The sequence below is a fragment of the Bicyclus anynana genome, chromosome 22 (genome assembly GCF_947172395.1).
Source record: "Bicyclus anynana chromosome 22, ilBicAnyn1.1, whole genome shotgun sequence".
NCBI classification, from domain to species: Eukaryota; Metazoa; Arthropoda; class Insecta; order Lepidoptera; family Nymphalidae; genus Bicyclus; species Bicyclus anynana.
This window is the reverse complement of record NC_069104.1, coordinates 8,255,293-8,278,118: the sequence shown is the minus strand read 5'-3', so window position 1 is coordinate 8,278,118 and position 22,826 is coordinate 8,255,293. Positions and strand designations below refer to the sequence as shown.

The 22,826-nt window shown below is 37.3% G+C and overlaps 4 protein-coding genes across 6 annotated transcripts; all 4 read left to right on the top strand.

Annotated features, from left to right (window-relative positions):
- Positions 1-1,166: 1,166 nt before the first annotated feature.
- Positions 1,167-2,580, top strand: LOC112055494 (DNA-directed RNA polymerases I, II, and III subunit RPABC2). The gene is made up of 2 exons (XM_024095630.2): positions 1,167-1,523; positions 2,328-2,580. The coding sequence occupies exons 1-2, from the start codon at positions 1,310-1,312 to the stop codon at positions 2,513-2,515; spliced, it is 402 nt and encodes a 133-aa protein (XP_023951398.1). The 5' UTR covers positions 1,167-1,309; the 3' UTR covers positions 2,516-2,580.
- A 3,528-nt stretch (positions 2,581-6,108) lies between these two features.
- LOC112055493 (sarcalumenin) lies at positions 6,109-18,571 on the top strand. 3 transcript variants are annotated; one of them, XM_052888357.1, is made up of 11 exons: positions 6,109-6,248; positions 6,459-6,635; positions 11,523-11,609; positions 11,756-12,124; positions 12,650-13,323; positions 13,411-13,732; positions 13,818-13,990; positions 14,065-14,256; positions 15,147-15,410; positions 16,367-16,530; positions 17,819-18,571. In XM_052888357.1, the coding sequence occupies exons 2-11, from the start codon at positions 6,554-6,556 to the stop codon at positions 18,027-18,029; spliced, it is 2,538 nt and encodes an 845-aa protein (XP_052744317.1). In that variant the 5' UTR covers positions 6,109-6,248; positions 6,459-6,553; the 3' UTR covers positions 18,030-18,571. The 3 variants fall into 3 exon arrangements, with proteins under 3 accessions (XP_052744317.1, XP_052744319.1, XP_052744318.1); XM_052888359.1 differs by having other exon boundaries at positions 6,111-6,248; positions 6,484-6,635; XM_052888358.1 differs by having other exon boundaries at positions 6,225-6,317.
- A 1,603-nt stretch (positions 18,572-20,174) lies between these two features.
- Positions 20,175-20,956, top strand: LOC112055492 (protein Abitram). Its single transcript, XM_052888360.1, has one exon. It carries the CDS (start codon positions 20,378-20,380, stop codon positions 20,903-20,905), a length of 528 nt encoding a protein of 175 aa, XP_052744320.1. The 5' UTR covers positions 20,175-20,377; the 3' UTR covers positions 20,906-20,956.
- A 425-nt stretch (positions 20,957-21,381) lies between these two features.
- LOC112055490 (uncharacterized) lies at positions 21,382-22,825 on the top strand. Its single transcript, XM_024095626.2, has one exon. It carries the CDS (start codon positions 21,575-21,577, stop codon positions 22,802-22,804), a length of 1,230 nt encoding a protein of 409 aa, XP_023951394.2. The 5' UTR covers positions 21,382-21,574; the 3' UTR covers positions 22,805-22,825.
- Position 22,826: the final 1 nt, after the last annotated feature.

The window sequence follows — 22,826 nt, the reverse complement described above, 5'->3', positions numbered from 1 at the left end:
ATTAGGGCCATGTGTTTGAGCTTTGATCATGCCCTCAGACCAATTGGTCTGAGATCATGCTTATAGTTGGTCATCTGAGTTATAGTTATTAACGATAATCTGTGGTTCTGTTCTGTGGTAAAGCTGTAGAGGTGAGTCGTACTCGCTAAAACGCGTACGGAGTATTACGAGTACGAGTACGCCGAGAGACGCGCTCCAAAGACTAGCTCCACGAGTATTTAGAAGTACGAGCCATTAGGACCTATAGAATAGATACGTACTCCTAAATACTCAGTGGCCAGCGATTTTACATCATATTATCTGATAGTAAGCGTACATTAATTTCAACCGAGTTCTACACAGTCATTTGGACTAGTGGTATGTACACTAGGTACGATAAACTAAGAGTCCTGAGTCCGATCCCGGGTAACAGAAAATCACTTTTGTTTTTTATTTTGTTTTTCTCAATTGGTGTCTTCAACTATTTTTGGTTTTTGTAATCCACAAAAAAAAAATTTGCAAAAAAAAATATTTCAGTCATTAATTTCAAAATTTCAATTTAATTTTATTATTTAGTTATTTCTTTTAATATTACCTCATGATACTGTCGGGTTACATTAACTTGTTACTTTAGCGGATAAATATTCATACTAAAACAATAAATGATCACACTATGTTTTTAAAATAAGGATTAAAATCAGGGACTCACTCACGCATGCTTCAGTACGATGTTTGGAGTATTAAGAGGTATACTGCTTTAAAAATTCGGTCTTATGTTTGATAAGGTAAAGACAATTTTTCATCGGCAATGGGACGTCACTCACACATTCTTAAACGAACGCGTCCGGGAACGCGTCTCGCGATTTTTTGACTGTTGGAGTATGAAGTGTTTATTGCGTTGAAAAACCGGTCTTATGTCTAGACAACAAAGATTATTTTCTTTCGGCATTGATAGAAGTCTCTCACTCACACATTACTAATCGAACGCGTCTCTGAACACGTCCCGCATTGGTTGGACCGTTAGAGTATTTGCGAGTATTGGACTCGCACTTTGTTGACGTCTTGCGCTCCTCGGTACTCGGTACTTCTAAATACGCTTAATACGTGTTTATGTCCCTGCTCCGTACTCGTACGCCATATGTCTTCCAACAAACCTAGTGTTAAGACCTGCTCCAGTATATACGCCTCACCTCTATAAAGCTGTTAAAAAAATCAATCTCGAATTCCAAGTGGTGTTTTCAATTTTCTTAATTTTTGTTTTATTTTTTTTTGATTATTGTACAGGCAAATTAATAATAGTTATCATATCCATTTATTCATCAATAAAACAATGGCTGACGAAGAATACGACGCAGAGGATGGCGGAGCGGATTATGATGACATTGCTGAAGAGGATAACAACATCGAAGAAGCAGAAGAACAAGAGGAGGAACCTGGATATAATGTGCAGTGCATGGCGCCGGGACAGGCCGTCGGCGGAGTAGAGAAGTCCAAGCGGATCACCACACGATACATGACTAAATACGAAAGGGCTAGAGTGTTAGGTTAGTAATCTTCGATTGGATGTGCTATTGTACTGCTTAATGTTAACATAAATTGATTTCGTGTCATAATAAGACCAAGCACATCACCACACCTTATTTGATTGTTAAGAAAGAAAGTGGTTGGTTAGTTAACTTGGATCTTTACAACCTTATTGTTTATTCAGAGAGGTTGCTGATTTTTTTAAAAAAAGGAATACTACAAACTTTTTTTTTACATGACTTGATGCAAGTTTCAATGTAAAACTGGCAGTCAAGGTTCAATTCAGCCTTTATTTTATGAAAAATCCAGCTGGATATATTTGATCTATCAATAACCTCTATAGAAACCATTATAATATTGTGGTTATGGCCTAAATTTATTTTCTGCACCCACATTAGTTTATGTGGAACAGATAACTTTAACATGCTTTTACTTTGAATAAGCTTTTTATATTTTGCAATATTTTTTTATTAAAAAATGGTATGGTGGATTTACAAGACGTAGAGCCAATTGAGGTTTTCTTAAATATTGGTCCAGGCCTGCTGGTGAGAGGCCTTGGCCGAGGCTAGTTACCACCCTACCGAGAAAGACATACTGCCAAGCATTCTGGTATGATGACATGTAGAAACTGAAGGGGGTGTGGATTTTCATCCCTCTCGTAACAAGTTAGCCTGCTTCCATCTTAAATTGCATCATCACTTACTATCAGGTGAGATTGTAGTCAAGGGCTAACTTGTAAAGAATAAAAAATATATATATTTTTGTGTTTTATATTTTATAGGCAATTATACAAATAAATTAACTCAATTATATTTTTATTGTAGGTACAAGAGCATTGCAAATAGCCATGTGTGCACCAGTCATGGTGGAACTAGAGGGAGAGACTGACCCTCTGCAGATAGCCATGAAGGAACTGAAGCAACGGAAGATCCCCATCATCATAAGAAGATACCTACCTGACCACTCCTATGAAGATTGGAGCATAGATGAATTAATTATCATAGACCACTAGATATTAAATTATTTGTAAGGTAGTATTAAGTTTAAAAATAAGACAAATTATATAATAAGTAAAGAGATGTTGTTTCTTTTTATATCAGTTACTAATTTCCTAGCTGACGAGTCATCAGCAGGCTAATTCATATGTTATGGCTTTGACATTTAAACCAAATTGAGATTTCATGTAATAAATGTCATCTGGTCCCTACTGACAACCCTTTGTGGATATCATATAAGTAGTAGGTAGATGACATTTCTCAGCTGATGTAATGGTTATTTTAATATGTTGTTATTAAAAATTAACTTAGTGAATAGGCCAGCTGGTGACCAGTTAAAAAAAAATATAAACAGGAACACAACTCTAAAACATGCTGTGTCCGGTGGTGTGCACAGGGTTCTTAACTAGGGTGAATTTACAGAAGTATAAGTAGACGCCTAGTGACGAGGCGGTGCGGGTCGAGTCCCGGGTGGGTCTAATGAGCTACGACCTTTAGACCAATGCATCTTTGAAGCCTCTTAAAATTTTTTTGTTAAAAAGATTTTATTTTTCTGTTTCTAGTGCGTCCAAGCATAATGACCATAAACGCCACTGTATGCAATTCAAGGCAATTTCTGTCACTTATTTTGATTTAAACAAAAAATTACTAAACCGATTTTCGTGAAAATTAAATTTGGAAGTATATACATTTACAGGATGTCCCTTAATTTATGGATAAAACCCAAATGGTAGATACACCACCTAATTATCTAAGACTATTTTGAAAAGTTTCTAATATCCAAGTTATATTTTTTTTCTGATTTTTCTAATTTTCTACTTGAATCAGTTTTTTCAATACTGTAGCTGGTGTGATTAAGATTTTAAAGTTCTGATTTTAGTTGAACACTACGGATTAAATTACATTGCATATACTCTTTCAAACAAAAAAAAGAATACTACTGAAACTACATGAATGTAAAAGTAACATCTTTTAAAAAAACTAGCCGACAACCTAATGTTTCACCGCTTGGCGCTTACGTATTCCTGTGGGAATACGGGTATAGAATATTACCTGTGACCCTCTTAAATATCGTCGCTTGCTATTGGTGAAAGTACTTCCAAAATCGGTTAAGTAGGTCCAGAGATTAAGCTATACCAACGGATTTTGATGTGCTCACAAAATTTACCTCTACAACGGATTTTGATGTGGTTTTAATCATTAAAGTCAGTGATTCAAGAAGAAGGTCCTAGTTTAATATTGTTCCTTTCTTACACGCAAGTCGCCCTCTTCCGCTAGTAATTTCTGATTAAATTGGGTACTGAAATCAGCCTTTTAAAATAAGTCTGGCTACCGCAGACTCGGTCCATGGACTAACTCAACGAGACAGTTATAGACATGTTATTAGCATATTTATATCTGTTACACTGACTGATGATTCACGTGCTTTTTAAACAGTCACCTCCTAGGCGCCATAAATTACTTACATAATACTATATCCGGCCTAGATATAGCTACAATATGCGCTATTTCTACGGCCAGCAATGAGTCGCCGGTGTAGAAACAACAACCAAGAACTGCCACGGTTAGTTATGATATTTATTGAAATAATAACTGTCTAATAATTTATTGCCGATAAACAAATGTATTTATAGGTATTTATTGCCAACTAGCGGACGCACGCGACTTCGTCTGCCCTTAGACCTCTTTAATCCAGCCCATAGAGCTGTATCGCTGTAAAAATGGAGTAGCTTCTCTCGATTTCCCAGTATTTCCCTTCACTGCTCTGCTTCTATTGATCGTAGCGTGATGAAAAGTATACTATAACCTGCCCAGGAGTATGAAGAATAATTGTACCAAGTTTCGTTTCTATAACGAACATACAGACAGACGAAAATTTTACTGATTTCATTTTTGGCATCAGTATCGATCACTAATCACCCCATAAGTTATTTTGAAAATGTATTTCATGTACCTACACAATTGACCTCTCTACAGATTTATTATAAATATAGATTATGTATCGAATACCTTATGCCATAAGATTCGCTTGCGTTTATAAACTACCCGTATTTTCTTAACCTCGGGAAATTTATTTCTATATAATATCGTCCATGATCAACTAATATTATTTTTCTAGTGAAATATTAATTAAGAAAATTTCTTCACATCTCGGTAATGAGTCCGAAACCTTTATTACCACTGAGCAGTAAGCTATAAAGGCTATCGGGAGATTATTCTCTTTACTGGAAAGATAGATTAGATCTATCATCTACCTCCAAAAGTTCTGGGTCAGACTCGGATCTCAGAAAGAGACAGGGACCAGTACCTTCTGTAACACCGTTGAAATGACCACTCTCTCTCCAGTCATGGGACTGGACTACTGGAGAGAGAGATATCTATCATCTACCTTTCTGAAGTGACGGTATATATGACGTACCGTTAGTTAAAATGGACAAGCAAATGACGGAAGTCAACTCGCGAGAAGGAGCGATGTAATTTTAAGAATGGCAGCTTGAAATATTCGAGCGAGTGGCCGATCCGTCGCGCCGTGCCAACTGATATTGTAATCTGATGGCCGGTATTAATCTTTGGGTGTTCTGGCGTCTAACTTAATCTCTTAAATTAATTTTGTTAATGATCTATTTTACTTGTCTGGCCAATGTTCAGCATTGCTTTAGCAATGAAACCTGAGAAAAGGCAGCTCCCAACAGCTTTAGTTTCATAGGGACCGGCAGCATACAGTAAAAGTTAAAACCGAAGTAGAGCGTTCACTACGAGGGCCTAGTGATACCTTGTCTGTGCCTAGAGCAAGGATTAGTTAGGATCACGATTTTATTGTGTGAGCTACGGTATAAATAAATAAGTAAATTATATCTATAAAATATTTTTTAAATAAGTAGGTCTGCTTTTCAGTATACAATAGTTGCTATTTGCTTTTAACAAGACGTTGTAAAATTTTGGAAATTAAATAACAGTAAATAGTAAACGAAGGGTGGTTTGGTGAAGTACTGCACGGCAAGTTAGTCGTTGACTACAATCTCACCTGGTGGTAAGTGATGTAAGTTGTCTCCGCAAAGCTCGAGAAGTGCACTTAAAGCATCATGGCCATGGGCTCCGCTACCAATAGGTACATACCTACGCGCCCAGCAGGGTTATTATGTATCTCGGTGTACAATTTAAATAATGAGTCACTGCAACGTTTTTCAACATATTTTCTTAAGCAACAATCTAACATCGTATTTTCAATGAAATGACATAAGTATCTTAATTTTTCGTAACGTGGCAGTAATATAGAAGTGGTAGTAGGAAGTAGTAAGATTATTTCAACGAAAACCCGTTATTTACGTAATTTCGTTGAAATACTCATGTTAGATGATCATAAAACAAAAAAATCATTGCAATTTGATGTAAAATGACGTAGTCAAGATCATTGCGTTGAAATGAATGTTAGATGAACACAATTCCGATAATACGATAAAAAAGGTTGTAGTGACATAAAAATTGAATGGTACACCGAGTTACATAATAACCCTGCTGGACTAAAGTAGACAATTTTTCCTTATTTCAGGAAATGAACCGTAAATTCCTATTTCACGAACGTTGCAGTAGTAGCTCGTAGCGTAGTGACGCGCACGCATGGCCGCCGCCCGCCCAGCGATTGGCACGCCGCGCTCTGAATACGACAGCTCGGGGGGAGCTCCGCTGCGTGCTCACCGCGCGCGCCAGTACCCCTTCGACCAGCGATGCTGTGCTGTCTCCGGAAATAGAGTACGTCCGACGTTCCTCCCGCGGAGACCGCACGTCACCGCGAGTGACATCGCGACCATTTAAATTGCGGTTAATTTTAACGATCACTATCAAAGTCATTCAGTCGTATACCGTAGATGCTCTGAACGATCGAACCGCAATTTAAAGGCGGCGCTTGCGATTTGCATTCCTGCGGGAATGCATTTCGCTCACGGTGAAGTTCGCTTTCAGTGTAGTTTGTGTTTCGCGTACACAGATCGACCGATCGGGTGCGGGAGTGAGTGCAAATGACTGGTAGCCCGGCGTAGCGGGCCGGACCTTACAAAATGTGGACCGAGAGATCGCAGTGGTGGAGGTTTACGTGGTGCGTGTTGTTGGCCGTGTCGGCGCTCGCGCTCGCCGCGAGAGGTGAGTGGAGCCGCGCGGCGAGCTAGGCGCTGTGCGCTGTGCGTCACTACAGCGTTGCTATTTTCGGTGTAACTTGCGCTGAAATTATGTAAAAAGAGCGTTTGTGCGCTATTCTTGGCTATAACCTTAGAAGAATATTTAAACTACAAGGTTATTATGATTTAATTATCACTCGTCGCGTTCGATCAGAGCTTGCAGCGAGCGGGACGGCGTTAGACGTGTCACGCTATAGCTACGCAAATAGAAATACAGGGATTCTTTATGCGACGCCATCTTGTGAAAAACGATAGGATCATGACGACATTATAAAAGTGAGACACGGAAATAGGTCACATCATAACTTTTACATAACTACTGACCTACATTAGCATTACGACTAGCACGTACATCCATTCATTTAACAAAACTTTCCATAAACACGTTTTATAAATAGGTTCTACATGTAGTTAGGTATAGCCCCGAATATTACATGGATCTCACAACTTTTTACGGCAGAACAACTGATTTACGAAAATTGCTATATTTTAAAAGTGTTGTTTTTGATGGAATATGTTTGAGTAGGTATTATAAACTGTCTGTTTTCATTTAGATATCTCCTAATCATCTACTGTCTAAATAACTCAAGGTTATCTACCTTTAAATGGTTCCTTTTAACGTATGGTAAATGTAGGTAGGTACATAGTATATATACCAAATTATAATACTTACCTACTTACAGAGTTTTCATATGAAATTTTCGCAAATACCTAAAACCTATTTCATTCAATAATTCGGTTCGAAGGACCAATATTTGATATTCTTTGCGTTTTGCCATATCTACTAATTTTTATTTAATTTATTATCATATTTGATTGTTAGCTACCTAATACCTACTGTCCTCTTTAATTAATTAAAAAAAATACTAATTTTCCATACTAACATATAATAAATCTGGAATCAAACAAATCATCCGTACCTTCTCGTAGAAAGACTACAGTGGTCAGTGAGGAATGCTTGAAGGTCAAGCATTTGGGTCATACGGGCAAGTAGAAACTAGAAAGCAATAAGAAATATCGTAAATCTAAAATAGCTTGTATGACCTAGGCATTGTTTACTTTGCCACTATATGCGTATAAAATAAATGTTATTGCCTATGTAATAGTTACTTTGCAATAAAATTACGTAAAAATAGAGCTTTTAGAAATTTGCTTTAAAAAGCTTCAAGTCAAGATCTACTACAAATGACTTTTGCAATAGCAAAAGTCATTGTAAAAGTTTATTTACTTGCAACGAATCAACATAGTCAATGAATGGAAATTTTTGCAATGAAACTTACAGCGTTCTTTAGCAGATAGTTAGGTATAGCTACTTCACTTTTGCAAGTTTATTTTCTAACAATACAATTAAGTAATTCTACAAATTGATATTTTGCAATGATTAATGAAATTACGAATAGTCAGAGTTTTTGTAAAAGTTAATTTAAAAACAATGTAACAAATTATTGGAATCGTAACGTATTGTATGCAATTAAAATGAGCAATAGTTAACATAATTTAAAATATTCCTAAACTTAAAGTGGAAGAAGAGAAGTTCCTGGAAGCCTACAAAGTGAGTACTTGAGTAGGAATATTTAAGTCTAGTCTAAAAACGAATAGGCATCTTCTAGGGAGCCGTTTAAGAAATTAAATATACCTACCGGACTTTAAACGGCGAAGGAAAGCATAGTGAGGAAATCTGCATACTTTAGAATTTTCTTAACTCTCGTGTCGAAGTCTGCCAATCCTCATTGAGCCAGCGTGAAGGACTATTAGCTTATTCCCTCTTATTCTGAGAGAAGACTCGTGGTGGATGATAGTGGTCTTCTAGGCAACCGCCATTTGCCATAACTCATAATCTGCATGGCTGTTTACCAACAGGCGTGATTGCACTATAAGCCCCTAGCTTCTCCTTAATTTTTCCCTCGTATCTGGCCATGGATAATCAATTGCAGTAAGTCAGACTTTAACACTCGAATATGCCTCACTCAATAAATGACGGATTTATACGCGTTGTTGTTGTTGCCTTGGCCTTGAAAAGCTTGAATTTTGGCTGGTGGGAGGCTTCGGCCGTGGCTAGTTACCACCCTACCGACAAAGACGTACCTCCAAGCGATTTAGCCTTCCGGTATGGTACGATAGAAACCGAAAGGGATGTGGATTTTCATCCTCATACCAAGTTAGCCCGATTCCATCTTAGATTGCATCATCCCTTACCATCAGGTGAGATTGTTGTCAAGGGCTAACTTGTAGAGAATAAAAAAAAAGGCCTCTATGCTGATTTTTCATTGACTTCGAAGTTCGGATGTAGAGAAAAAAAATATTTAAGATGAATCATGTTCATAAATAAATTATTAAGATTATCGTTCACTTGATCAAAGTTGGTAACGGGCTTTCGCTGGTTTTTAAGAAATTAAATATCACATGTCTCAAACAGTGAACGAAAAACACCGATAGGAAACCTCGACACGCAACAACACAACGACCCTCTGAAAGTCGAAATTATTGTTAATTAATACTTTCTTGTAATTAATCCCCTATTGAGCAATAATTAGACTTTGTGAATCTATACTTCTCTAAGTAGGTACATAGGTACCTACTTATATTATAGCCAAAGGTAAAGTTTGTGGTATTATTTAGATTTACTGAACCAAGTTTAAAAATCCTTTTAACACAACTTTTAGCTACGTTATTTGTCAAAGGCTATATTTTAATCCCCGTATTCTTATGGTAACGAGAACTACGCTGGTAAAATCGCGAAGCAACTGTTGCTAATTTGTACTAATATTATATAGGGATAAAGTTTGTGAGGTTGTTGGAAGTAATTTCTGGATGTACTGCACCGATTTTGAAAACCCGTTTACCACTAGAAAGTCCTCGCTTACCACTTAAAGAGTGGATAATATATAGCTTATAAGCTATATGTCTACTAATATCTCCATATTCTCAAGGAAACGGGCACTACACGAGTGAAACCGTGTGGCGTCTACTAAAATCTTATAAAGAGGTAAAGTTTTTGATATTGTAGGGGGCAATCTCTGGCTCTATCATCAATCATCCCCTATGAGGGTCCCTGAGGGTTTTCCTACCCTCAGGGACGGATTCTTTTTTCCAAATTTATATGGGAATTTTCAAATTTCCAAATGTATTCTAATGAAATAAATAAACAAGTGTTCATACATACAAAAAAATATAGGTAGGTACACGACGAATTGTTAACTTTTCGTCAGTTAAAAATATAGCGACACTCACAAATGACGTGGCTATCAATAGACTAATCTTTTACCAAAAGGTAAAGATTTTTCTACCTCACAGACACTCAAACTCACAAACTTTCATCATGAGCAACCTAAATTCGGCTCACTGTTGAGCAGGAGTTTCCTCTCAGGATGAGAGGGGTTAGGCCAATAATCCACCACGCTGGCCCAATGACTTCACATACGTAGAGAATTAAGAAAATTCTCAAATATATAAATAGGTTTCCTCGAGATATTTTTCACCGTTTGAGACACGGTGATATTTAATTTCTTAAAATCTTGCTTACTTTACTATTTTTCACGTTTGTTGCTCCTTTAGCGATATTTAATTTATTGAGATGCACATAACTGAAAAGTTGGAGCTGCATGCCCCGGACCGGATTCGAGCCTACGCTCTCGGATTCGATGGCAGAGGTCATATCCACTGGGCTATCACGACTCATTCAGAAACTTTACCTCTGTATAATATTTGTAAAGATATAGCAGTACAGATGATCATATGAAACAATTTACAAGATCTCTTTACTACTAGACTATTTGTATTTACGTTTCTAAAGAGAGAATGACCTTCGTCAAATCATAACTTATCCATAGTATTTGAAATTTAGGAGTGTGGTTATTAATATAGATTGTAGAGCAAGGTACGGCTCTGATTCGTGAACTCCAAAAAGCTTGGACCAAGATTACACATCATTATCAGTCAATATGCATCCACTGCTGGATTTAGGCCTCTTTTAAGTACCGCCAGCCCGCTTTATCTCTGGCTTTTTGCATCCAATCGATGCCAGCCACCTTACGGAAGTCGTCGCTCCACCTAGTGGGGGGCACACTTCGTTTACCGAGACGCGGTCTCCACTCAAGGACCTTACGACTCCAACGACCATCGGTCGTCCGACAGACATGATAAGCCCACGGCAACTTCAATGTACTATCCCTGAGAGCTATGTCGGTCACTTTCGTTCTTTGTCGAATCACTTCGTTCCGGATTTTATCCCTCAAAGAGATTCCAAGCTCTCTCCATAGCATGTTGAGCGACTTGGAGTGTGTGGACTAGCTTCGTTGTCAGTGTCCATGTTTCGGCACCGTAAGTTAAATAACACACACAACCACAGAAGTCAATGCACACAACACATTAAATATTTTCGAACATTTCAGCGACCACTATAAGTATCATACTAATAATACTAATAATATAAAGCTGAAGAGTTTGTTTGTTTGTTTCATTGAACGCGGTAATATTAGGAACTACTGGTCCTATTTGAAAAATTCTTTCAGTCAGATAGCCCATTTATCGAGGAAGGCTATAGGCTATATATTATCCCCATACTCCTACGGAAACGGGACTAACGCGGGTGAAATCGCACGGCGTCAGCTAGTGTTATGATAATAGTGGTAAGAGATAACAGTGGTAGTGATCGATACAACGTTTAAATTGTATCCATTATATAGGTTAAGCCCGTTAACCTCCATAACAGTAAGTGCACAAACTGCAGCCTTTGCAAAAGAACGTAGGTCAAAGCCCTGCAAACGCCAAATTAGTTGACGATGTTAAGAAGCTTAGATATAGGTATTTAGTGTTTTGTTTGAACTATTATTTACTTGAGTGTTTCTTCCAGCCGATGACGACATTCCTTCCGAGTCACAATGCCGTCCATATATCGAAAAAGCACTTAAAGAACTCGAATCGGGAGACACAGAACCAGGTACTAAATTTTGACGTATTTCAAAAAACAAAGAATATCCTAGAACCCCTTGCGAATGGGTCAATATTATCAAAAAATTATGTAGATATTGAAAGTAAACACTAGATTTCATGAAGGTAAATATGAATTTTAGATTTATGTTTTAGAATCTACAGAAAAAAACGAATCAAGTGAAGTTAGTGTAGATGACGATACGAAAGAAGAAACTTCAGCAGAAGGAGGCGAAACGGCAGAGGGCGACAGTGGTGAGGACGCAGATAGCAAAGAAGATGCGCCATCAGTAGAAGTTGCAGATGAACCGTATGTGTCTCAAGTATCCTATGAAGACGAAGGAACCCCTGCCGATACCGACTCAAAAGAAGATGAGACAACAGAAGAGACTGATAGTGCCGAAAAAGAAGCAGACGATAGCAAAGAAACTCATGGAGATAGCAAAGAAATTGATGGAGACAGCAAGGAAATTGACGGAGACAGCAAAGAAGACGCATCTGCTGACGAACAAGAAACCGAAAAAGGTTGTTTTTTTAATAATAATATTAGTATATTTAATATATATAATAGTCCTTATAGTATATATAATAGTCCTTTAGTGGCCACCAATACAATAAATACTAATGTGTATGTAATCATACGTACACATTAGAAACTTACATAAATGACATGACATGCTAATTTTATAAAAGCGAAAGTTTGTGTGTGTGTTTGCGCGTACCTATACTCGTATATTATTACTCCTTGATACCGCAATTACTAAACCGATTTGAGTGAAATTTTGAAGGAAGGTAGATAATTATCTGAATAAACATATTACTGTTTATGTAAAGACTTATCCTTGTAACTTTTAATCCCGGAAAAATCTAACTGAATTTCACGCTAACGTTAGTTTATAAAGTCGATACTTTTTGCCCTGTATAAGCAAATATTGTTATTTATTGTGTAAAATATAGTACTTAAAAAATTTGATTATGTAGCAAAATTACATATATTTAAAATTTATAAGTTACAGATTTATAGACTTAATAATCACAAATATTTTTTAGAAAGTGGCGAGGTAGCTGACGAGGCTGAGAGCAAGGAAGATTCCGAAGATAGCAAAGAAGATGGTAAAGACAGTAAAGAAGATGTTGATGACAGTAAAGAGGATGATCAGACTAAAGAGGATTCAAAAGAAGATGAAGCTGAGAGCAAAGAGCAAGAAGCAGAATCCGAAGAACAAGAGGCTGATGATACTGCAGAATCTGAAGCAGTAGCGGATGAAGACAAATCTGAGGAATCTACTGATGCATCTGAAGAAGCTGATGAAGCCAAGGCTGAAGGTGAAAGTGATGAAGACACTAAAACAGAAGGTGACGATGGATCTCAAGAAAAGGCTGAATCTGATGAAGTAGAGGGACCTAAAGAAGACACGAGTGATTCCCAAGAAGAAAAAGACAAAGAGGAGTCTGAGGAAGAAACTGTAAAGGAGGAGGCAGAGGAGAAATCTGAAGAAGAACAAGAGTCAGCAGAGAAAGATGAATCTGTTGAAGGTGATACTGCAGAAGATAAATCAGAAGAAAAAGAAGATGACACTAAAGAAACTAGCGCAGAGGATGAGGTAAAGGAAGAAAGCGAAGAAAAAGAAGTAAGTGAAGAGGATTCTGAAAAATCTGAAGAAGCTGGTTCTGAAGAGGGCGAAGAAAGTGAAGAAGGTGCACCAGAAGAAGATTTACTTTTAGTAAGTTTCCATATAAACTTTCATATAATCAATAGAATTAGCAAATTTTGTATAAATATATAATGTAATTGGATTTTTTATTTACAGACAGGTGAGATTCCTGACAACCTGAGGTCCCGTGACCACATTATTCAAATCTTAAGATTAGATGAAGACGCAAGCGAGGCAGAGTTAATTATTGAAAAATCAGCCGATATTGTGCTAAGAGACTTGAAAAGACTTTATGAGACTTCTATAAAGCCACTGGAAACTCTTTATAAGTACAGAGACCTGAGTAATAGACATTTTGGTGACCCTGAAATATTTTCGAAACCCTTAGTGCTATTTATGGGACCATGGAGTGGTGGAAAATCTTCAATATTGAACTATTTGACTGGAATAGAGTTTACAGAATGGTCCTTAAGAACAGGTGGGATATTTTCATTTACTTATTTCCTGTAAACTTTTTTTTTATTAATAAAGTAGAAAATAACCTAATTTATAAATTTTTTAAGGTGCTGAACCATCTCCAGCTTACTTCAATATTTTAATGTACGGAAAAGAGCCCCAGGTGCTAGATGGCACTCAATTGGCAGCTGATTGGACCTTCTCCGGGTTACAGAAATTTGGACAAGGTTTAGAAGAACGTCTAAGGGGTCTTAGGTATCCCAGTAAATTACTAGAAAAGGTAATCAGTTAGGTGCTTGAAAAGTAATAAATATTGATATTGGTGGTGATTAAGATTTATTTGTAAAATTTTAGGTAAACATTGTTGAAATCCCTGGAATACTAGAGGTCAGAAAACAAGTATCGCGAGTGTTTCCATTCAACGACGCGTGCCAATGGTTCATAGATCGCGCTGACATCATTTTCCTCGTGTACGATCCATCCAAACTTGATGTTGGACCTGAAACAGAGGCTATCCTCGATCAGCTAAAAGGCCGAGAATCTCAAGTAAGTTTTCAGGACAGCTTCATCAGTTATGTGTATCGTATAAAAATTGAAAATTTTGAAAAACCCCGAATGTCATGAAATTATTAATAACGCTCTCTATGAAGTCATCAATGTTCGTTTTTCAGTGCGCTTTCAATTGAGACCGCACTCGAGTATATTTGCTGACATTCGGGACATTTTTAACCCCCACAACTTTTGAACAGCTCAACCGATTTTCGTCAAACACTCGCCCGTAAGTCACCTTTGATACAAAAAAACCTAAATTGAAATCGCTTCATACGTTCGGGAGCTATGGTAGGTACCACAGACAGACACGTCAAACTTAGAACACCCCTCTATTGAATAATTTTGTCTACAGTAATAGGAGCTATACAAGGTTCATAAAAAAACCGGAAACACTACTAAAGCAGCCTTTGCCTAGAACGTTAAACAGTGCAATTCTTTAACAGTGTTTTTATGACTCAGTGACATTTGAGTAGATTGCCTAAAAATCTCTTGGGCAAACTATAAATTAATTATTAATGATAGTTAATAATGGTCAATAATAGTTTGCTCAGCAGATTTTTAGGCAATATACTCAAATGAACACAGTGTGGAGTTATAGGAACACTGCTATAGAATTGCGTTAATGTTTAACGTTTTTGGCAAAAGGTGCTTTAGTAGTGTCTTGGTGTGAAGTGTATCACTCGTAATATATATTTTGATATAAAAAAACTTCATCCTGTAAACAAATAGGTGAAGGTCTAATTCGGATCATAAAACCTATATTTTAATTAAATTGACGATCATCTTATGATCCATGAGAATTCAAAAATAACAACACGTCATTGAATTATGTGTGATTAATTATGATTAAAGTGAATCTAATGTTTAAAATGTTCGTTAAACAGACGCGCATCGTGCTGAACAAAGCGGATTCAGTGAAGCCAGAAGAGCTGATGCGAGTGCAGAGCGCACTGATCTGGAACATATCTCCGCTGATGAGCTCCCCACAGCCGCCTGTGATGTACACAGTATCGCTGTGGTCGCTGCCCTACGAGCCGGGCGCGCCGGTGCGCCTCCTGCAGGCCCAGGAGAGGGAACTGCTGAGAGACCTACGGCAGGCGGTCGATCGGCGTATCGAGAACAAGATAGCCAGCGCCAGGAGATTTGCGGTAAGGACTATATCTATCGTCGACCTGTAGGCATAAGGGTTCCTTTACACGAGCGGCAATTCTAAAGATGACCGCAGTCGACTGCAGTCAGCGATGTCTCGGCGGCGGTAATCCACTGCAGTCGACTCCCGTTGGCTGCCGACGAGACGTCGACGGTAGCAGCTATCGCTCGTGTAAATGAACACTTAAATAAACAGGAGATACGAGTAGGTATCTATCTCAGAAAGTCACAAAGACATAAAATTGACTGTTGTCGACCAATAGTGCGAATCAAAAATATTATTCTATCTTTCGTTATACCGCATCGAAAGGGAGAGCGATATTATGGATTCGGCAGCTATTGGTCGATTTGTAATTTCACAGATGTTCTAATTCTTTACAACTAAGAATTAGAACATCCTGTGATTTCACTCGCGTAGATCTAGTTCTTATGAGGATATCATTGTATCCAAAAAATAGTTTCATCTATTTTACTAGACTAATATGTCAATCATAGTACCTAACTGTAAATTATCATTTTTAACCGACTTCAAGGATGAGGAGGTTCTCAATTGATTGTTATTAATGAAAATGATTATTATAATAGGTATAAATGTAAATTAAAATAGCTTGCAAAGAGCTGTGATTGCCCAGTGGCCTTCGAATCGAGGGCCGTAGGTTCAAATCCGGTCCGGGGCATGCACCTCTAACTTTTCTGTTATATGCAATTTAAGAAAATAAAATATCACGTGTTTCAAACGGTGAAGGGAAAACATTGTGAGGAAACCTGAGAATTTTCTCAATTCTCTACATTTGTCAAGTCTTCCTTGGGCTAGCTAGCGTGGTGGATTATTAGCCTAAACCCTCTCATTCTATAAGGAGACTCATGCTCAACAATGAGCTGAATATGGGTTGTTCATGATGATGATGATGATGATGATGAAATGTTAATTGTAACATTTTATCCTTATTTTTAGGTCCGCGTAAGGAACCATGCGAAGATGGTTGATTGCTATCTAACGACGTACTACAACCACAAAACCATCTTCGGCAATAGAAAGGTTATTGCCGACGCCATCATTGAGAACCCTCAGAATTACCACATTTACGAGGGTCTCAGCACCCTTACCAACATTTCCAGGTTTGTATTTATACCTAACGAGCACGCTCCGCGGTTTCACCCGCGTAGTTCCCGTTCCCGTGAGAATACGGAGATAAAATATAGCCTATGACACTAACACCTGGCTTTCTAACGGTACAAGAATTTTCAGAAATTGGTTCAGTAGATCCCAGAGATTACCGCCTACAATACCACAAACTTTACCTGTTTAAATAGATTTTATTTAATTACTTTATCATATTAAGACACTTGTTTTTTTTTTCTTTACAAGTTAGCTCTTGACTACAATCTCACCTGATGGTAAGTGATGATGCAGTCTAAGATGGAAGCAGGCTAACTTGTAAGGAGGAGGATGAAAATCCACACCCCTTTCGGTTTCTACACAGCATCGTACCGGAACGCTAAATCGCGTTAAGACCTGGACAAGTTAAGAAAATCTCAATCTGCCCAGCCGGGCATCGAACTCTGGACCTCTGTTTTGTAAATTCCACCGCGCCACGGAGGCCGTCAAAAAATACACGGCATGGACAGTGGCGTTCACAAGGTCTTTAACTAGGCACTATTTGTAAAAATGGAAAATAGATCTTTCGACTAATTTTGGAACAGCTAAGTCGCTTGTCCTACTAGCAACTTGTAGTAGATGTTTATAAGTTAATAATAAATCATAGGAATCGTTGTAATAAGTATATTTATACCTCAACTGAGAACTCGAACTCAGGATCTCGTGATTTTAAACCACATAAGCTAATCTGGATTAACGAAGATGTTATTGTTTAAGTTAAGCAATGAGAGTGTGATGAAAAAGATAATAGGAAATAGGAAAAAGGAATACTCTTCCAGAATCAGTTTTCTCCACCACCTACAATATGGGTATCTTCAAGAGTGAATATGCAAAAAAGATGTGGAATACTCTTCCAGCCTCCGTTTTCTCCACCACCTACAATATGCGTATCTTCAAGAGTGAATAGGCAAAAAAGATGTGGAATACTCTTCCATCTTCCGTTTTCTCCACCACCTACAATATCGGTATCTTCAAGAGTGAACAGGCAAAATAGATGTGGAATACTCTTCCAGCTTCCGTTTTCTACACCACCTACAGTATGGGTATCTTCAAGAGTGAATAGGCAAAATAGATGTGGAATACTCTTTAGTTTCCGTTATCTCCACCACCTACAATATGGGTATCTTCAAGAGTGAATAGGCAAACTTACCATCAGTCGTGATTGCACCTAAGCGCGTTATAAAAAAAAACTGATTTAGTTACCAACCATATTGTAGGTGTGACCAATTAATTTGTTGTTTTTTTTAGGTACGATCTTCCTGATCCCGAGACGTATCGGGACTTCTTCCGGCTGAACTCTCTGTACGAGTTCCAACAGCTGTCGGCCACGTGCACCTACTTCCGCGGCTGCCCCATCAATCGGCTCGACGTGGCCATCGCTTACGACCTGCCAGAGCTGGTCGGGAAGTACAAGAAGATGGTAGAAACTGCCACCCCCCAGGGAATGCCCAAGAGTTGAGACAGCCCCTTGCCACGAAAAAAAAAATAACACCCGCTTTTTATTTTAGCGTATTGGATTAGACGAATTTTTTGGGCACATAATGCATTTCTTTTTCTAATTGGGCGTCGAAACACTGTTAAAGTAAACCCGCATTTTCTATTCATTCGTTTAATCGTATAGTATGTAGATTTTTTATTTTGCTTGAAAACTCGCTTGTTCCTTTTTTTTTTTCACGTGAATGTTATCGTGTCTGAGGGTAGCTATACCTGTTTGAAGACTTTTTTTTTCATTTAGCAAACATAGACAATGCAACACTTCCATTTTTTTCTAATTAACCATTTTTATACGACTTGAAAAAAAAATATTAATCAATCTAGTCATTACGTTTAAAGTTTTGTTAGTGAAACGTTGTTACTATTATTTATTTATTTATTTATTGAGGTGCGTTCCTGGAGTTCTAGGATCTAAGTAATTAATTTTATGCGGTCTCAGTCCTGATTAATTCTACATTAGAATGAGACACTATGTGAAAACATAAATATAAATTAAATAAAATGTTATTACCATTGTTTTATTTACCAACATTTACAATTTTAGTTTAATGTTGAAAGAGATAATGTCGAACAAAAGTTTACAATATTTGTCAGGGCAACTTCATAACAAATCAAAGTGTAACCAAAATAAGACCTTAGAATGGCAGAGAATGACCTTCAGTTTAGTTACGAAGTTGTGAACGTTGTGTGTAGGGTTAAAGGATCCTTTGACAGTTAAGACACACTCCCCTTTTCCACAAAAGTCTCTTTCCCCGCCTATCCCAATTATTTCATAAAGAATTACACAACAAGAAACGTGGACGTATTATATTAATTTACTCTTTGGTGGACGTCTTGAACGTCACGAGCATACTGAAGCCTTCTTCATGGCAGTGTTACCAACTCTCCAAAATATTTATCCCTAAAGTTTGTGTCAAAAACCCCTAAAATCGCCTTAATTATTGAGTTCTCCCCCTAAAAAATATAAATTCATAATTATTTAGAAATGATATGCTGTAATATGTTTCAAAAGTCTATATTTAATACAGAAAAACATTACGTCTTTATCTGAAGATTCATATTTTTTGAAATCATACATGTTGACAATGAATAAATTTAACAATTTTTATTATTCGATGAAAATTGCCGCCAGTTGCCTCAGAGTGGTTGTAGAATAACGTATTATATGTCGTTATAAGTCGCTAGGCCAAGAAAGAAATATTAAAATTATCATCAATTTAAAAATATTAAAGAGTCAAAAAATCCCTGAAAATACCCCTAAAAATTTCAGACCCCTAAAAAAATCCCATTTCACTTATTTGCCCCCTAAATCTGGGGGGAAAACCCCTAAGTTGGGAACCCTGCTTCATGGGTTACTTGGGATAGGCGGGGTGAATAGCTTGAGCAGTGAATGGTGAGTGTGAGTATATCGGAAGGGATCCCTTAAACCTGCATCCGGAGTCACAAGCCTCTGGGACTGCTCAGGGTATTCTTATCCATTCTTCATTGTTTTAGTTATAGTTTGAATTGTTAATTATGTTGTCCTGACAAATATTGTGAATCATAACTCTTGTTCGACATTGGTTTTCTTATTTTTGTAATCCACTTCTGAGTCTGCTAAAATATAAACCATGAAAAGCCCTCCAAGCTTTACTCCACAGATAAAATGTGTACTTGCTTTCTCTGTCAACGTATAAGACACAGACGACAAATAAAGGTAATATATCTGTTACTCTGTATCTATTAATCTGTGGTAATCGTTAACTTTGACAGTTTTGACACTTGATACTGATAGTTCTAAAATCTAAATTCTAATTTAAATCTGTGGAAAAAAAAAGGTTAGAAATATTTTGTTTCACTAATTTGCTTTTGTGCTTTTTATTATTAAAAACGTAATGCACACGGATTTAGCGCCTCATTTACATACAAATGAATGTAATGTATTAATAAAATTATTACAGGACTGCCACGCTGAGGTAAATTAATTTTTTGTAAACTAGTAGAAAGAATTTTTCTTTCTTCAATAACAGTTACAAACAAAAGATAAAAAAACTGTCTTATCGTCAATTATTACATAAAATTTTCGATCAATGATTAATAATTATTAACGACTATTTTTATATTGTTTTAGCACCCATTTCGAAAATTCATGGGCTATTGTAACGACTATGATCGAGATATGAGAAAGTGTTTGAAGGCAGAAAGAATACAGCGCCAAACGGCGAACAATGAAGAATCTATAAGAAAGCACGCAGCAATTCGCGCCAGAATATATGCACAAAGCCAAAACCAACAAAACTAAGTTAATTTTATAGTTTAAATTTATATAACAACATGGAGTACAACATCTTAGATTCCATAGACCTCAATGACCCAGCTATCTATAAATCTTTTACAGACAGATATTTCAGTAAAAGATACATATTGAATGTAAATGGAATTGAAAACAATGATATTATGCTAATGTTTCATTCTAACAGGATCACCTTACTCTGTCTTGCACCGAGCCATTTCTTTTTCAAGAAGAAGGATAAATATACTCTGAACTTCAATATAGGAAAGATTGATCGGCTAAGTAACAAAGTGAAGGGAAAAGGAAAGAAAGGCGGGCAGGCGTTGTTTCCAGATTCAGTTATTTGTAAAGTTGAGTGGAGCGATGGTTCTTCCTTTGGTATACCGTGCGGCATGAGAGGCACTCTGGTAGAAATCAATGAAAATTTAATCAAGAATCCTGAACTTTTGCAAGAAATGCCCGACTCTGATGGCTTTATAGCCATAATGTTGTCCAGTATTGCTATTACAGATGCTACTAAAAACAAACTTTTAACTCATGAAGATTACATGAAAGTTGTTAATGTGTGATAAACGGTTTGTTGGATTAGATTTAGAAAATAAATGATGTTTATTTTGAAATTTTATTTATTTCTTATTAACACTTGCTCATACTAAAAAATAGTTCAGTTACTAAAAGAAACAAAAACTGAATTTTACTCCTATCTCGTTCAGTACTTGTAGGAGAAGGGTCTTGAAGAGTTTAAATTCAAATTATTTATAATTATTAACATTTAACTAATAAATAGTGTGCAATCATGACATAAATATTATGTCAAATATTCCTTGAGGTTATAGTAGCTCTTATCAATATGCCAGTTATTTTAAATGAGGCTTAGTTTTAGGGTTGATAATGTTTAGACCCTAACAATTTAATCATCAACTATTTACCAATATTAATGGTAGTTACATTTACACCACTAAGGGCTGCTACTGCGATTTTCCTAGAAGAAATAGAGCTCAATACGTACTTGAAGAATCACTATCAATTTACAGATAATTAAAATTCTTTCTCCAAAATGTCTGAACACAATCTTAATATCAAAAGAAGATTGTTATATATTACTTTATTTATTGTTCTCACTGTTATCAGTGAACAGTATAACCACCGCGTGACCTTTGACCTATCGTTATTGGCATCATGATAATTTGTAAGCGTCGAGTTAATTTCACCCAAATAACAGTCATTTGTGTTTGAAAATGTGTTCAAGAAGCATCACCCTAGCTAAAAATAGACTGTCTCCAAGCCATGTCAGTATCACGGGTATACAAATCCGCAGATTGAGTGATAGTGCTGAAAAAGTTAGGAAAACTCCATTATACAATTTGCATAAGAAAAATGGTGGCAAATTGGTTGATTTTGCCGGTTTTTTGTTACCTGTTCAGTACTCCGATTTAAGTGTGTCCGCGTCTCATCTGTTCACAAGAAGCAATGCTTCCATTTTCGATGTTTCTCACATGCTGCAAACTAATGTATGCGGAAAGGACTGCGTTTCGTGGTTCGAGTCTCTCTGTCCGGTTGATTTGAGAGGAATGCAGCCGGGGACCGGGTCGCTGACAGTGTTCTTGAATGAGAAAGGTGGGATCATCGATGATCTTATTGTAACCAAAGTGATGGAGGACCAACTGTACATAGTTTCCAACGCTGGACGTTTAGAGGTCGACAGACAGCACATGAAGGAAACGTCTGATGTGTTTCGCAAAAACGGCAAAGATGTGACAGTTAATTTTTGGGACGTCACCGAAAGGGCTCTGATAGCTGTGCAAGGGCCAAAAGCTGCGAGTAATTTACAAAGTTTAACAGACATTCCACTGCAGGACTTAACGTTTATGACGTCGCGTGAAGGATCAGTTGCAGGCGTGAATTGTCGTGTAACTCGGTGTGGTTATACAGGGGAGGATGGTTTCGAGATATCCATACCAGCAGACAAAGCGGAGAGTGTAACAGAAGCACTTTTAGAATCAGGAGACGTAAGACTAGCAGGCCTCGGCGCGAGGAATTCATTGCGTTTGGAAGCTGGTTTGTGTTTGTATGGGAATGACATTGACGAGAACGTTACACCAGTGGAAGCTGCTTTAACGTGGTTAATCGCTAAGAGGCGCCGTACAGATACTAACTTTCCAGGTAGCGATGTAATAATGAGACAAATCAAGGAAGGCGTAAGTAAACGAAGGGTTGGGATTAGGATGGACACTGGAGCGCCTGCTAGAAAAGACGCAGTTATTAAAAATGTTGAAGGGCAAAATGTAGGTAAAGTTACAAGCGGATGTCCCAGTCCTTCTCTTGGAGGCAACGTCGCAATGGGTTACGTCTCTGAAGGGCTAAAGAAAATTGGCACCGAATTATACGTCAACATTCGAGGTAAGGACGTGCCCTGCAAAATCGCCAAAATGCCGTTTGTACCGTCCAAATATTACGTTAAAAAATAAAAATGCTTATTAATAATACAAG